The sequence below is a fragment of the Pristiophorus japonicus genome, chromosome 6, assembly GCF_044704955.1.
Source record: "Pristiophorus japonicus isolate sPriJap1 chromosome 6, sPriJap1.hap1, whole genome shotgun sequence".
Lineage (NCBI taxonomy): Eukaryota > Metazoa > Chordata > Chondrichthyes > Pristiophoridae > Pristiophorus > Pristiophorus japonicus.
This window is the reverse complement of record NC_091982.1, coordinates 69,515,244-69,530,887: the sequence shown is the minus strand read 5'-3', so window position 1 is coordinate 69,530,887 and position 15,644 is coordinate 69,515,244. Positions and strand designations below refer to the sequence as shown.

At 45.7% G+C, this 15,644-nt stretch overlaps 1 protein-coding gene across 10 annotated transcripts in view; it reads right to left on the bottom strand.

Moving 5' to 3' along the window:
* Positions 1-15,644, bottom strand: part of map7d3 (MAP7 domain containing 3) — a 131,149-nt gene that overhangs the window by 78,621 nt on the left and 36,884 nt on the right. For 9 of the 10 annotated variants that reach the window (XM_070882908.1, XM_070882907.1, XM_070882909.1 and 6 more), the window contains exons 2-3: positions 2,609-2,713; positions 1,266-1,346 (exon numbers count right to left, since the gene is read on the bottom strand). In XM_070882908.1, the coding sequence (XP_070739009.1) occupies positions 1,266-1,346; positions 2,609-2,713 (186 nt within the window). The remainder of the gene's footprint in view (positions 1-1,265; positions 1,347-2,608; positions 2,714-15,644) is intronic. The other variant, XM_070882911.1, reaches the window with a different exon arrangement.

The following is a 15,644-nucleotide window of genomic DNA, read 5'->3' as shown; positions in this document are numbered from 1 at the left end:
CCTCCACCAACCCTGGCCCCACCCCCACACCCCTCCACCCACCCTCGCCCAACCCCACACCCCTCCACCCACCCTCGCCCAACCCCCACACCCCTCCACCAACCCTCGCCCCACCCCCACACCCCTCGCCCCATCCCCACACCCCTCCACCAACCCTCGCCCCACCCCCACACCCCAACCAACCCTCGCCCCACCAACCCTCGCCCCACCCCCACACCCCTCCACCACCCCCGCCCCACACCAATCCTCGCCCGTTCAATCTTCCCCACACCCGTCTCCATCCCACCCCTCTCCCCACCCTGTCAACCTTCCCCCACCCCCGCAACCTGCCCCATCCCATTCCAACCCTCGAACCATCCCCGCAACCTGCCCCAAACCCTCCCCAATCCTTGCCCTCCCCATATCCCCTCGCCAGCCCTCACCTCACCCCCACAACGTTTCCCAGCCCTCACTCTGCACCTTCTCTCCCAGCCCTGGCCCCACCCCTTCCCAATCCTTGCCCCACACCCGCATCCTTCCCCAACCCTTACTCCACCTCGCACCCTTTCCCAGCTTATGCCTTTTAGTCTTCTGCCTCTGGACGCCAACGTATTGCCCACTTCAGCCATCTCAGCCCCACCCTGTAACCCACTAAATCACTATTGCTACTCCTCTCCCACCTTCCAAGCCTCCTCAAAGCCCACCTCACTGACCATAACACTATTACTACCCATGGTCAGTGCATCCTCTATCGCACTTAGAGAAGTTTACTGTGTTGATTCCAATTTACAAATACAAGTTATTGTAGTGGAGGAAAAAGCCGTGGAATCAGTTAACAGATGAATGCTGTGATGGGGAGAGCGTGGGTCCTTGCTGGATGATGTGCCAAGACGGGCTGAAAGGCCTTCCTTATCGGTCTCTATCCTGCAAAACACTGCAGCTTCAGTTCTAGATAAATGGCTGGGTTGATTCTATAAGACTCAACACCTTGCACGGTAGGACAGGTGTATTCTTCAAGAAAGGGATTTAAACTCTTATTTTCCTGTTTCCCCTCCCGATCTCCCCGGGCTCTGCAGCAGTGTCACAGACATCTGCTGCTTTTAACCTGTGCCACACAGTGACTCCCTCCGACCATTCCTGAACACAAACTGCTACGTAAAAGGCCCATGAAATAATAGCCAAACGTGACGGTGAGTGCTGCCAATGGGAAGCTTCCCCTTTCTTTTTCAAAATTGAAAATTTGAAAGCATCCAATATTCACCTTATAAACTGGAGCTGCCACTTACCCATCTCCTTTTCCCTTTCATCTCGTCGCTGCTTGGCTAGTCTCTGTCTCTCAACAGTCCTTAAAGTGGAGCCATCTATTACTGTTCAAGGGAAGTCACATTGTGTTAGTGAACCGAAATGATAAGCTGTTCAATTAAAATGTGATTCAGTACTGGAATTTCTACTGACAAAACTACCTTGGTTTTGAGGGACGGACCAGCCCATCATCAGAAACAGCTGGATTGCCATATTGAGGGACGATGGATTTGAAAGACACAGCACTGAATGAAGTGAGATGCCCTGAAATTCTGGTGAGACAAGTCATGCTCGAGAGCGATAACAAATTGCATGTAGATCACACAGAGTCGGGCTGCGGGTAGGGGTAATCATCAAATCACAGCCCAGGTGCTTGTGCTTAGCAAGGACCAATCAGATCAACAGTGCAATATTCACTGGCTGCCAGCTTGCCCCAGGCTCTGTCACTCAGCTCAGTGAATCCCTCCAGCCCAGCAACTGTAGCACCAGGAATTTTAAGCCTGATTGGGAGGGAGGAGAGATGGAGAAGGAGAGAGAGAGACAGAGAAAGAGAGAATACAAAGACAGACACTAACAGAGAGACCGGGTCTATGTGCCTGAGCTCGAAAGCATGAAACATGAACCCATCTTTTCTCCTTCACAGATGCTGACTGTGTGTCTCCAGCATTTTCTGTTTCCATTTCAGGTTCTTTATCTTTTTGTCTCTAAGTTTGTTATCTAGAAAGCTTTAACAACCTCGGTGGGAATGATGGTAAAATAAAGTGAAACTTTGACAGCCAAAAATTCCAATTAAAAGACGAGGGCCGATTATGGAGCTGGACAATCCCGTCATTAATTGAATAACTGTATTACAGGTGCAACGTCCTAAATCCGGAATTCCCAAAACCGAAATTGTCTGAAAATCGGACATCTCGGCGAGCTGCGAGGAGCGGCGAGGTCCGAAATCCGGCAAAACCCGAAATCCGACACGGAGTCGGTCCAGAGGATTCCGGATTTCAGACTATTAATTTTCTACAAGATTGACATCAACTGACGACATTCTGATTCAGAACATCGGGTATTGATTATCTAAATAATTAGCTGTCATTTTTCCTAGTGATAAGTAGGAACGCGCGCCAGGTGTTACCTGGCAACTTTTCAGGGGTCTTGGAGGCAGATTACAGAAAACTGCTTAAAACGCACAATTTCTCTAAACAACATCCACCGGTTTACAGTATCACACCGAACTGTTCACAAGCTCTGGACGGACTTGCCACGGATTATAAACTGCCACGCGGGCTGGGATTGCCGATAACTTTAGGTCAGGTCTCAGCAGGGTTCCAGGTACCTGGTTTGGTTGGTGCCTTCGCATCGAGTGGAGGTGTGTCAGAGGAGACGTTGCTAGTTACACTTTGGCTTCTTCTTTCATCTGCTTGTGCTTGGGCTGCAGCAACTGCGAGGGAGAGAGGGAAAAAATTAATTCACACACGCAATGATACAGCACAGGAGGCCACTGGGCCCATCGAGCCTGTGCCAGCCCTGTGAGAGAACGACCCAGTTAGTCCCACTCCCCGCTCTTTCCCCACAGCCCGGAAAATATTTTCCTTTTCAAGTATCCATCCAATTCCCGTTTGAAAGTTACTATCTCCACCACCCTTTCAGGCAGCGCCTTCCCGATCACAACAACTCGCTGCGGGAAATAAACCGCAGCTCCCTCTGGTTCTTTTGCCAATCACTTTAAATCTGTGTCCTTTGATTACCGATCCGTATACCACTGGAAAGTTTCCCCCTGCACGATTCTGAACACCTCTACTAAAGCTCTCCTTAACTCTTCCTGCGCCAAGGAGAACCCCAGCTTCGCCAGTCTCTCCATATAACTGAACTCCCTCATCCCTGGTATCATTCTGGTCAATCTCCTCTACACCCTCTCCAAGGCCTTGACATCCTTCCTAAAGTGCTGTACCGAACACAATACTCCTGCTGGGCCCAACCAGTGTTTTATAAAGATTTAGCATAACTTCCTTGCTATTGTACTCTATGGGGGAGAAATTCGGCCGCGTCTCATTTGAGGCAGTAACCCAGGCGGAGCGGTAATTTTAGCACCTTGAAAATGTTTGCGCCCTCCGCCCAGAAATGGTCAGAATTAGGCGAAGAGCTAACAGGGGCGCTAAATCAGCCTTGTACACCAGAGCATTGGGGGGGGGGGGGGGGGGGGGGAAGGTGGTGGGCGAGGGGAGATAACGAATGTTTGGTTGGTAAATTTGGTGAACCCAGTGAGCATGCACCAAACTCAGTCAGATCCCCTGAAAAGCCGAGTCTTAAAGGCGCAGCTAGTAATGCACCCATTAAAGTTTCAAAATCACTTGTTTTCAACCTGAACTATTATGTCTGCCACTGCAAACTCGGAGGCTCACACACCGTGCTGTGTGTGAACGTTGCACTTACTGTTTCCTCATCCCTTTAAGTAGCCACCAGTTAATGGCTCTGCAAGCCTGGACCCACTGTTTTCCCAGACGTTGTTCTTGGTGGCCACTAAATGAGGCGCACGCACCGACTTTACCAACTGGGCCGCAAGCGTGGGAGTAGCACCAGGAATACGCCAGGATGAGAGCGACTGTCAGCAGCCAGGCGCTACTGGTCTGCGCCCCTGGTGACCCTCGAATGAATTTTCGGTCAGGGCGCTAAATGCTGTGCTCCCGGTCAGCTAACTGATGCGTTAGACAACCGGAAATCCAGCCCAAAGCCTTTATTTATAAAGCCAAGGAGCCCGTATGCTTTTTTAACCGTCTTCTCAACTTGTTCTGCCACCTTCAAAAACTTGTGTACATACAGCCCCAGGTCTCGAGGTTCCTGCACCCCCTTTAAAATTGTAACATTTAGTTTATATTGCCTCTCCTCATTCGTCCTACCAAAATGAATCACTTCACACTTCTCTGCGTTAAATTTCATCTGCCACGTGTCTGCCCATTTCCCCAGTCTGTCACCGTACTCCTCAGTCACAATAAATTGCATTTTTATTAAAAGCAGGCAGCACCCAATATAGCACATCAGTTTTGGATTATAGTTGGTGGAATCTGAATAAAACAGACCCGCAATTGCTGCAGAAATCGGAGAATACTCAACAGTATTTAGTCTTTATTGTTGCAAAAACCAATAAAATGCAATGTTATTTGTGCCATCGCAGTGCATGGTGCGACACGATTAGTTTCCTCAGGACAGTGTGGTGCAGATTTGAAAAGGAAATGTTTAAAATACAATTTATATGTTTTAGGATAGGGACATTTAAAAATATTTGTTCTCAGGATGTGGCGAGTGGTATCCACTGCCCACTCCTAGTTGTCGAGGGCACTGACCACGGTGCAGCACTGGAGTCCCATGTAAATCGGGCAGGATAGGGGTGACCGGGAAAGAGTGAAGCAGTTGGGTTTTTAACCGCAATCCGACAGATTCACGGTCATCTCCAGGCCACAAACCATCAGAATTATGTTTCCCAACGTGCTATGGTGGGACTTGGATTCTCAACCCAACCTCTGGAGAGCTAGTCCATTATCGTAAACCACACACTACTGTCGCCATGCTAAGAACTAGGCTTCAGGGCCACTTATGGCAGGTTCATAAGACAAGTAAATACAGTCAGAGTGAGAGCAATGCCGATACACCGGGGATAACATTTCACAATACATTCCCAGCATTCCAAACCACACACGCGTAGGAGAGCAGGAAAGACATGCGCAAGTCATTTCCCACGAGTGAGGCAAACGATACTTTACTGGTGGGGATGGACGGAGCTCCCCACAGCTCAGGAATGTGCTTCCTCGTTAAGCTTCCGCCCGCCATCAATCCAGTGGAAGGGATCATTGCTGAGTGAAAGCACTCTGGATTTTGCAGAAGGTGCTGAATCCCGACAACTCTTACTGGATTCCTTGTTACAGTTCCATTGGCTTCAAGAAGGGCAAATTCGTTTCCTTCTGCTCTGGGTAAACTGATCCTGGAGTGGGACTTGAACGCACGACTTTCTCAGAGACCAGAGAGCTAGCAACTGAGCCAAGCTACACCCAGTACACTAAATGAACAGGCGTTTCTGAAAGGACACCGCAAGTACAAGTGTAAACGGCCAGTAATCCACCCTGGGCCTTCAGCTGAAATTATTTACAAGCTGCACCATCTTCCTCAAAGTGATAAATTAAACCTTTTGAAGCAGGGAGAACGAAAAGTAATGTTTCATAAGGATGGAGAGACAGCAGTCTTGCTGTTTCAGAAATAGGTCCAAGCATATTCAGTGGTTATAACAGAATTTGAAGTTTATTTGATTAGGTTTACTCAGAAATAGATGATGTCATTTGCAACGAATTTATAAACCAGTCAATGCAACTCGGGCCCTGGGTTAGGCCGGGGTCACAGCACTGGTGGGAAAAAGCTGCAAGCAAATTCATTCTAAATGCTAGTAATGTCTCTCGCATGGATTACAAAGTGTGAATTGTACAAAACACATCAAGTAACAGGGTCTGCAGACAGGACATGATTTAATTTGTAACCATGCCCAATACAATCAATCTTTAATAGCTTTCCATGGCTAAGTGTTTGCAGCTTATAATGAGAAGCAAGCTACATCCACAGAATGAATAGCAGCAATTATGGGACGGAAGGTGAGGCAGTGGGGAAAGGGAATAAGGGAAGCAGAAAGTTGGCACCATAGGAATATGTGGAATCCATTCACCCTCTCAAGCCCGTTTCCCCATTCATTGCTGATCAGTACTTCGACTCGTTATCCGCCTTTGCTCCATACCCCTCGATACCCTCACCCAACAAAATTACATCGACCTCGGTCTTCAAAGCTCCAATTGACCCCAGCCTCCACAGCCTTTTGTTTGTGTGTGTGGGGCGCAAGCAGGGGGGGGGAGGGAGGGAGGAAAGAAAGAGAGAATGAGTTCTAGATTTCCATTAGCCTGTGTGTGAAGTATTATTTCCTGCCTTCACTCCTGAAAAGCCTGGCTCTAACTAATAACAACTTGTATTTATATAGCGCCTTTGACGTAGTGTAACATCCCAAGGTGCTTCACAGGAGTATTATGAGACAAATAATTTGACACCTAGCCACATAAGGAGAAATTAGGGCAGGTGACAAAAAGCTTGGCCAAAGAGGTAGGTTTTAAGAAGCTTCTTGAAGGAGGAAAGAGAGGTAGAGAGGCGGAGAGGTTTAGGGAGGAAGTTCCAGAGCTTGGAGCCCAGGCAATAGAACCACGGCCACCGATGGTGGAGCGATTACAATCAGGGATGCTCAAGAGGGCAGAATTAGAGGAGCGCAGACATCTCAGGGGGTTGTGGGGCTGGAGGAGATTACAGAGATAGGGAGGGGTGAGGCCATGGAGGGATTTGAAAACCAGGATGAGAATTTTGAAATTGATGTGTTGCTTAACTGGGAGCCAATGTAGGTCAGCGAGCACAGGGGGTGATGGGTGAGCGGGATTTGGTGCGAGTTAGGACACAGGCAGCCGAGCTTTGGATCATCTCTCATTTACGCAAGGTAGAATGTGGAAGGCCAGCCAGGAGTGCGTTGGAATAGTCAAGTCTAGAGGTAATAAAGGCAGGGATGAGGGTTTCAGCAGCGGATGAACTGAGGCAAGGGCGGAGACAGGTGATGTTATGGAGATGAAAATAGGTGACGTTAGTTATGCTGCGGATATGTGGTCGGAAGCTCATTTCAGGGTCAAATATGACACCAAGATTGCGAACAGTCTGGTTCAGCCTCAGAAAGGAGTTGGGGAGAGGGATGGGGTCAGTGGCTAGGGAACGGAGTTTGTGGTGGGGACCGAAAGCAATGGATTGAAAACAATATTAAGACTGTGCTCTCTCGCTCTTGATTCCCCCATCAGAGGAAACAGTTCTCAGTATTTACACTATCAAATCCTTTGAACATTTTAAGCACCTCGATTAGATCACCCCTCAATCTCCTGCAGCTTCAACAATGCACCACTTCCTCAGTACTGCACCAGTGTCAGTCTGGATTATGTGCTCAACTCTGAGTGAGGTATCAACCCATGACTTTATGACTCAGATGAAAGCCCTGCCACGAACCAAGCTAACACTTGCCTGCAATATCTTGATGCATCAGCAGAACATACACGGAAGTCAAGCCAGAAATAAGGGACACTTCCTCTCATTTGAAGCAAAAGTCCTTTGTTGAGATAATGAACTGATATGATGCACCATAAAATTCAGTCAGTTTTTTGTTGCTGTATAATAATTGCACATGGAATCTAAACACTTGCCTTCGCAATATTTTACAATATATAACTACCCTTCAAAAAGAAAAGCAGTCATTTTAATAATTTATTTTAAACAGTGGAGAGAATTTCAAATACCTTCCCACCAAACATTTTGCACATTACAACAGTGACTGACTTCATTGGTTGCAAAGCACACTGGGACATCGAGATTGTGGCAGACGCTACAGAAATGCAACTCTTTCAAACCTATTATTAGACCCCACAATCCTTTTGCTCGTTGTCTGCCGATTCAATAAGAGCTGAAAATTCTATCCCACCATTATCTGGAGAAAAACTAAAGCTGTAACCACTGAAACATGCAGAACAAATGGACACAAGTAAAGTCGCCGAGTGGGAAAGGGAAATCAGGCAACAGAGAAAGCCTTTCACATTCGCCTCAAAACAGGAACCTATTAAACCACACAAACAAATCAGTGACAAACAGGAATTAAATACAGCACTATTACAGAAAGCACAGAGAATGTTCCAGAAACAAAATCATGTACAAAGCAAGGTCCTCATCTTAGCCACGCTGTTAAAAGAAACCAAGATAGAGGAGAAGAGCCGATTTAACAAAACAGCAGCTTGCTCTATTCTAGTGTCTCATGCCTAGTTTAAAATGGAGTTGAGCGAGAAGAGATTGCAACTGGCTTCTTTTACTTAATATACTAAATAAATTCAATAAAAAAAGCTATAGACAGCTCTGTATTAACCTTTACTTTTAAAGTTTGTGTTGCATGCAAAATGGTAACATAGCTTCAGTTACTGAGGCTGCCATTTTACTGACTACTCCACAATGACCGAGTCAGATATAGTGACAGAGCACAGCAGTTACAGACACTCGTCCAGCCTGCAAAGTGAGAGTACAGGGAGATAGGAGCACACAGCTCCACAACAGAAATACCGAGTGCGCTAGGATCAATCTGCTCACTCCCAGCGGCCCTGTGTTTAGTGCAGCACTGAAAGGTACACTTTAAAAAGGCAGGAAGGAAGGCAATCCAGCGGCATTCTCCATGGAAACGATTTGTATCAAATTAATAATTCTTTAAAAGGCTCTGCCCTTGAACAAGTACTGCACAGTAACTAATGGTGCGTAGTGGAAGGTGAAACTTCTTCAGCAACGTAGCATCCCTTACAATGGTAACTGTCTGCCACTTGCATTTAAACCGTGTCTTTAATGTAGTAAAACATCCCAAGGGGCTTCACAGGAGCGTTAGCGAACAAAATCTGACACGAGCCACATAAGGCGATATTAGGACATGTTTGGTTAAAGAGGTAGGTTTTAAGGAGCGTCTTAGAGGAGGAAAGAGAGGTAGAGAGGCGGTGAGGTTTTAGGGAGGGAGTTCCAGAGTTTAGGACTTTGGAAGGTGAAGGCTCGGCCGCCAATGGTGGAGCGATTAAAATCAGGGAGGCTCAAGAAGCCAGAATTGGAGGAGCGCAGAGATCTCGGGGGTTATGGGGCTAGAGGAGATTAGAGAGATAGGGAGGGGCGAGGCCATGGAGGGATTTGTAAACAAGGATGTGTTTTTTTTTTAAATTGAAGCGTTGCTTAATAGTGAGCCAATGTAGGTCAGCGAGCAGTCTTCAGTATGATTTACGCAGCATGCTTCAAGGAGCTGTGACGATTATAATTGTGTCTTTTGATTTTGGATCAAAAAGGGGAGCAAATCAGCTGGAGGCAACTGTGTTGTTTCAGGTTAAAAAAATGTAACTTCTGTGATTTATTCAATGGAACGATTTTAAAACAAATACTTCAAATAACTATGGCCTGTAAGTGTCTAATATGTACGGTGCTCAAAGGAGGCAATGGACATGAGTAGTGTAAGCTTCAGTGACCCCTCCCTCATGGATCAACTGTAAGGCAGGTGACTGAAGTTACACTCAGTGATGCTGTGCGGCACCATGGTTAACTGGAACACTATTGGAGTGAAATACAAGGCCCATTCCAGGACTAAATGAATAATCTCGACTGATCAGCCATGATCTTATTGAATGGTGGTGCAGGCTCGAAGGGCCGAATGGCCTACTCCTGCACCTATTTTCTATGTTTCTATGACACCCTGATGTGGTACTGAGGGGGCACTACATTATCAGAAGAGCTGTACCTCAATCAGGCATTAAATGGAGGACCCCAACTGCCTGTTCTGGTAGTTCAGGCGCACATTAAAGATCCCATGGCACGGTTTGAAGTGGAGCTGGAGGTTCGGTGCGTGTCCTGGCCTATATTTCCCCCCTCAAACGAAAAAAGCATCAACTGATCATTTGATTTAGTACAACTATCACATTGCAGCATTAACAGCAGTATAACATTGCCTGTCTAACACTGGGAGGTGCGACAAAGTGTTATATACATCACAAGCAGAGTCAGCATGGTTTTATCAAAGGGAAATCATGTTTGACAAATTTGCTGGAGTTCTTTGAGGATGCAACAAGCAGGGTGGATAAGGGGGAACCAGTGGATGTGGTATATTTGGATTTCTGGAAGGCATTCAATAAGGTGCCACATAAAAGGTTACTGCACAAGATAAAAGTTCACGGGGTTGGAGGTAATATATTAGCATGGATAGAGGATTGCTAACTAACAGAAAACAGAGAGTCGGGATAAATGGGTCATTTTCCGGTTTGCAAACAGTAATTAGTGGGGTGCTGCAGGGATTGGTGCTGGGGCCTCAACTATTTACAATCTATGTTAATGATTTGGATGAAGGGACCGAGTGTAATGTAGCCAAGTTTGCTGATGATACAAAGATGAGTGGGAAAGCAAATTGTGAGGAGGACACAAAAAATCTGCAAAGGGATATAGACAGGCTAAGTGAGTGGGTAAAAATTTGGCAGATGGAGTATAATGTGGGAAAATGTGGGGTTATCCACTTTGGCAGAAAAAAAAAGCAAATTATAATTTAAATGGAGAAAAATTGCAAAGTACTGCAGTACAGAGGGTCCTTGTGCATGAAATACAAAGTTAGTATGCAGGTACAGCAAGAAATCAGGAAGGCAAATGGAATGTTGGCCTTTATTGCAGGGGGATAGAGTATAAAAGCAGAAGTCCTGCTACAACTATACAGGGTATAGGTGAGGCCGCACCTGTACCTGCGTACAGTTTTGGTCTCCGTATTTAAGGAAGGATATACTTGCATTGGAGGCTGTTCAGAGAAGGTTCACTCGGTTGATTCCGGAGATAAAGGGGTTGACTTATGAAGACAGGTTGAGTAGGTTGGGCTATACTCATTGGAGTTCAAAAGAATGAGAGGTGATCTTATCATACAAGATAATGAGGAGGCTGGACAAGGTAAATGCAGAGAGGATGTTTCCAAAAATAGGGGAAACTAAAACTAGGGGACATAGTCTCAGAAAAATGGGCCGCCCTGTACAACTGCAGTAAGACATCCCCAACTTCACCTCAAAACTGAGATGAGGAGAAATTTCTTCTCTGAGGGTTGTAAATCTATGCAATTCTCTGCCACAGAGAGCTGAGGAGGATGGGTCATTGAGTATATTTAAGGGGTAGACAGATTTTTGAGTGATAAGGGAATAAAGGGTTATGGGGAATGGAGCCGAGTCCATGATCAGATCAGCCATGATCGTATTAAATGGCAGTGCAGGCTCGAGGGGCCGAATGGCCGACTCTTGCTCCTGTTTCTTATGTTCTTATAAGCCAACATTGAGCATCTGCTTCACATTCCCACAATCTATTTTCCAGCAGTAAAAACTAGTTCATTTAGTTTTATTTTATTTTGTTCATTTAGATCCTCATGTTAGAATCTCAACACAAGAACAGGAGGAGGCCATTCAGCCCTTCGAGCATGTTCCATCAGATCATGGCTGCTCTGTATCTTAATTCCATCTACCCGCCTTGGTTCTGTAACCATTAATAAAAATCTATCAATCTCAGTTTGGACATTTCCAACTGACCCGCAGCCTCAACAGCTTTTTGGGAGAGAGTTCCCGATTCCCACTGTCCTGTGTGTGAAGAGGTGCTCCCTCACATCAACCTGAACGGCCTGGCTCGAATTTGAAGGTGACGCCCCCTTGTTCTGGACTCAACCCACCAGAGGGAATCGTTTCTCTCGATCTACCCTATCAAATTCTTAAATCATCTTAAACAACTCAATATCATCCCTTAATCTTCAATAGTCAAGGGAATATAAGCCCGGTCTTTCAGCCCTGGGTATCATTCTGGTGAATCTGCACTGCCCCCCTCCGAGGCCGATATATTCTCCGAGGGGCGGGGCCCAGCACACGGGGTCTGACCACGGCTCTGTACAGCCGGAACATCACTTCCTGCCCTTTGTATTCCAGCCGTCGAGATAAAGGCCAACATTCAACTAGCCTTTTTCACTATTTTTTGTACCTGCCCACTAGCTGCGAGTGACTCCTGTAAACCTCTCTGCTCCCCACAGTTCCTAGTATCTCACCATTTAGAAAATGAATAAATCAAGTACTCAAAAAATCTCCGATCACTCTTCGCTGAACCCTTTTCAACATTAATGCCTTTTAAGGTGTCCATAGCTGTCCATAAGAACATAAGAATTAGGAACAGGATTAGGCCATCTAGCCCCTCGAGCCTGCTCCGCCATTCAAAAAGATCATGGCTAATCTGGCCGTGGACTCAGCTCCACTTACCCGCCTGCTCCCCATAACCCTTAATTCCCTTATTGATTAAAAATCTATCTATCTGTGATTTGAATACATTCCTCAACTGCTTCCTTGGGCAGAGAATTCCACAGATTCACAACCCTCTGGGAGAAGAAATTCCTTCTCAACTCGGTTTTAAATTGGCTCCGCCGTATTTTGAGGCTGTGCCCCCTAGTTCTAGTCTCCCCGACCAGTGGAAACAACCTCTCTGCCTCTATCTTGTCTATCCCTTTCATTATTTTAAATGTTTCTATAAGATCACCCCTCATCCTTCTGAACTCCAACGAGTAAAGACCCAGTCTACTCAATCTATCATCTATCATCTTAAGTTAACCCCCTCATCTCCGGAATCAGCCTAGTGAATCGTCTCTGTATCCCCTCCAAAGCTAGTATATCCTTCCTTAAGTAAGGTGACCAAAACTGCACGCAGTATTCCAGGCGCGGCCTCACCAATACGCTGTACAGTTGCAGCAGGACCTCCCTGCTTTTGTACTCCATCTCTCTCGCAATGAAGGCCAACATTCCATTCGCCTTCCTGATTACCTACTGCACCTGCAAACTAACTTTTTGGGATTCATGTCTGCACCGCAGCATGTTGTAATTTCTCCCCATTCAAATAATATTCCCTTTTACTGTTTTTTTCCCCCAAGGTGGATGACCTCACATTTTCCGACATTGTATTCCATCTGCCAAACCTTAGCCCATTCGCTTAACCTATCTAAATCTCTTTGCAGCCTCTGTGTCCTCTACACAACCCGCTTTCCCACTAATCTTTGTGTCATCTGCAAATTTTGTTACACTACACTCTGTCCCCTCTTCCAGGTCATCTATGTATATTGTAAACAGTTGTGGTCCCAGCAGATCCCTGTGGCACACCACTAACCACTGATTTCCAACCCGAAAAGGACCCATTTATCCCGACTCTGCTTTCTGTCAGCCAGCCAATTCTCGATGCATGCTAATACATTTCCTCTGACTCCGCGTACCTTTATCTTCTGCAGTAACCTTTTGTGTGGCACCTTATCGAATGCCTTTGGGAAATCTAAATACACCACATCCATCGGTACACCTCTATCCACCATGCTCGTTATATCCTCAAAGGATTCCAGTAAATTAGTTAAACATGATTTCCCCTTCATGAATCCATGTTGTGTCTGCTTGATTGCACTATTCCTATCTAGATGTCCTGCTATTTCTTCCTTAATGATAGCTTCAAACATTTTCCCCTCAACAGATGTTAAACTAACTGGCCTATAGTTATCTGCCTTTTGTCTACCCCCTTTTTTAAACAGAGGCATTACATTAGCTGCTTTCCAATCCGCTGGTACCACCCAGAGTCCAGAGAATTTTGGTAGATTATAACAAATGCATCTGCTATAACTTCTGCCATCTCTTTTAATACCCTGGGATGCATTTCATCAGGATCAGGGGACTTGTCTACCTTGAGTCCCATTAGCCTGTCCAGCACTACCCCCCTAGTGATAGCGATTGTCTCAAGGTCCTCCCTTCCCACATTCCCGTGACCAGCAATTTTTGGCATGGTTTTTGTGTCTTCCACTGTGAAGACCGAAGCAAAATAATTGTTTAAGGCCTCAGCCATTTCCACATTTCCCATTATTAAATCCCCCTTCTCATCTTCTAAGGGATCAACATTTACTTTAGTCACTCTTTTCCGTTTTATATATCGGTAAAAGCTTTTACTATCTGTTTTTATGTTTTGTGCAAGTTTATTTTCGTAATCTATCTTTCCTTTCTTTATTGCTTTCTTAGTCATTCTTTGCTGTCATTTAAAATTTTCTCAATCTTCTAGTTTCCCACTAACCTTGGCCACCTTATACGCATTGGTTTTTAATTTGATACTCTCCTTTATTTCCTTGGTTATCCACGGCTGGTTATCCCTTCTCTTACCGCCCTTCTTTTTCACTGGAATATATTTTTGTTGAGCACTATGAAAGAGCTCCTTAAAAGTCCTCCACTGTTCCTCAATTGTGCCACCGTTTAGTCTGTGTTCCCAGTCTACTTTAGCCAACTCTGTCCTCATCCCACTGTAGTCCCCTTTGTTTAAGCATAGTATGCTCGTTTGAGACACTACTTCCTCACCCTCAATCTGTATTATAAATTCAACCATACTGTGATCAGTCATTCAGAGAGGATCTTTTACTAGGAGATCGTTTATTATTCCTGACTCATTACACAGGACCAGATCTAAAATAGCTTGCTCCCTTGTAGGTTCTGTAACATACTGTTTGAAGAAACAATCCCGTATGCATTCTATGAATTCCTCCTCCAGGCTACCCCATGTGATTTGATTTGACCAATCGATATGTAGGTTAAAATCCCCCATGATTGCTGCCGTTCCTTTTTCACATGCCTCCATTATTCCCTTGATTATTGTCCGCCCCACCGTGAAGTTATTATTTGGGGGCCTATAAACTACGCCCACCAGTGACTTTTTCCCCTTATTATCTCTAATCTCCACCCACAATGATTCAACATTTTGTCCATTAGAGCCAATATCGTCTCTCACAACCGCCCTGATATCATCCTTTATTACCAGAGCTACCCCACCTCCTTTCCCTTCTTGTCTATCCTTCCGAATTATCAGATACCCCTGTATGTTTAATTCCCAGTCTTGGCCACTCTGCAACCATGTTTCTGTAATAGCCACCAAATCATACCCATTTGTAATGATTTGTGCCGTCAACTAATTTACTTTATTTCGAATGCTGCGTGCGTTTAGGTGGAATGTTTTAATACTAGTTTTTAAACCATGATTTTTAGTTTTGACCCCTCCTGCAGCCCCCTTATATTCATACATATTGTCCCTTCCTATCACCTTGTGGTTTACCCTTACCCCAGTGCTACTCTACTCTGTTGCCTCCTGCCTTTTGCATTCTTTCTTGGGGTCCTGTTCATCTGAGCTCTCGCCCACTCTAACTAGCTCAGAGCCCTCTCCTGGGTTCCGAATACTCCTTGCATTGAGGCACCGAGCTTTCAGGCATGCCTTTTTATTACACTTTGACCCTTTAGAATTTTGCTGTACAGTGGCCCTTTTTTGCTTTTTGCCTTGGGTTTCTCTGCCCTCCACTTTTACTCATCTCCTTTCTGTCTTTTGCTTCTGTCTCCATTCATTGGTTCCCATCCCCTTGCCATATTAGTTTAACTCCTCCCCAACAGCACTAGCAAACACTCCTCCCTCGGACATTGGATCCAGTCCTGCCCAGGTGCAGACCGTCCGGTTTGTACTGGTCCCACCTCCCCCAGAACCGGTTCCAATGCCCCAGGAATTTGAATCCCTCCCTGCTGCATCACTGCTCAAGCCACGTATTCATCTGAGCTATCCTGCGATTCCTACTCTGACTAGCACGTGGCACTGGTAGCAATCCTGAGATTACTACTTTTGAGGTCCTACTTTTTAATTTAGCTCCTAGCTCCTTAAATTCGTCTCGTAGGACCTCATCCCGTTTTTTACCTATATCGTTG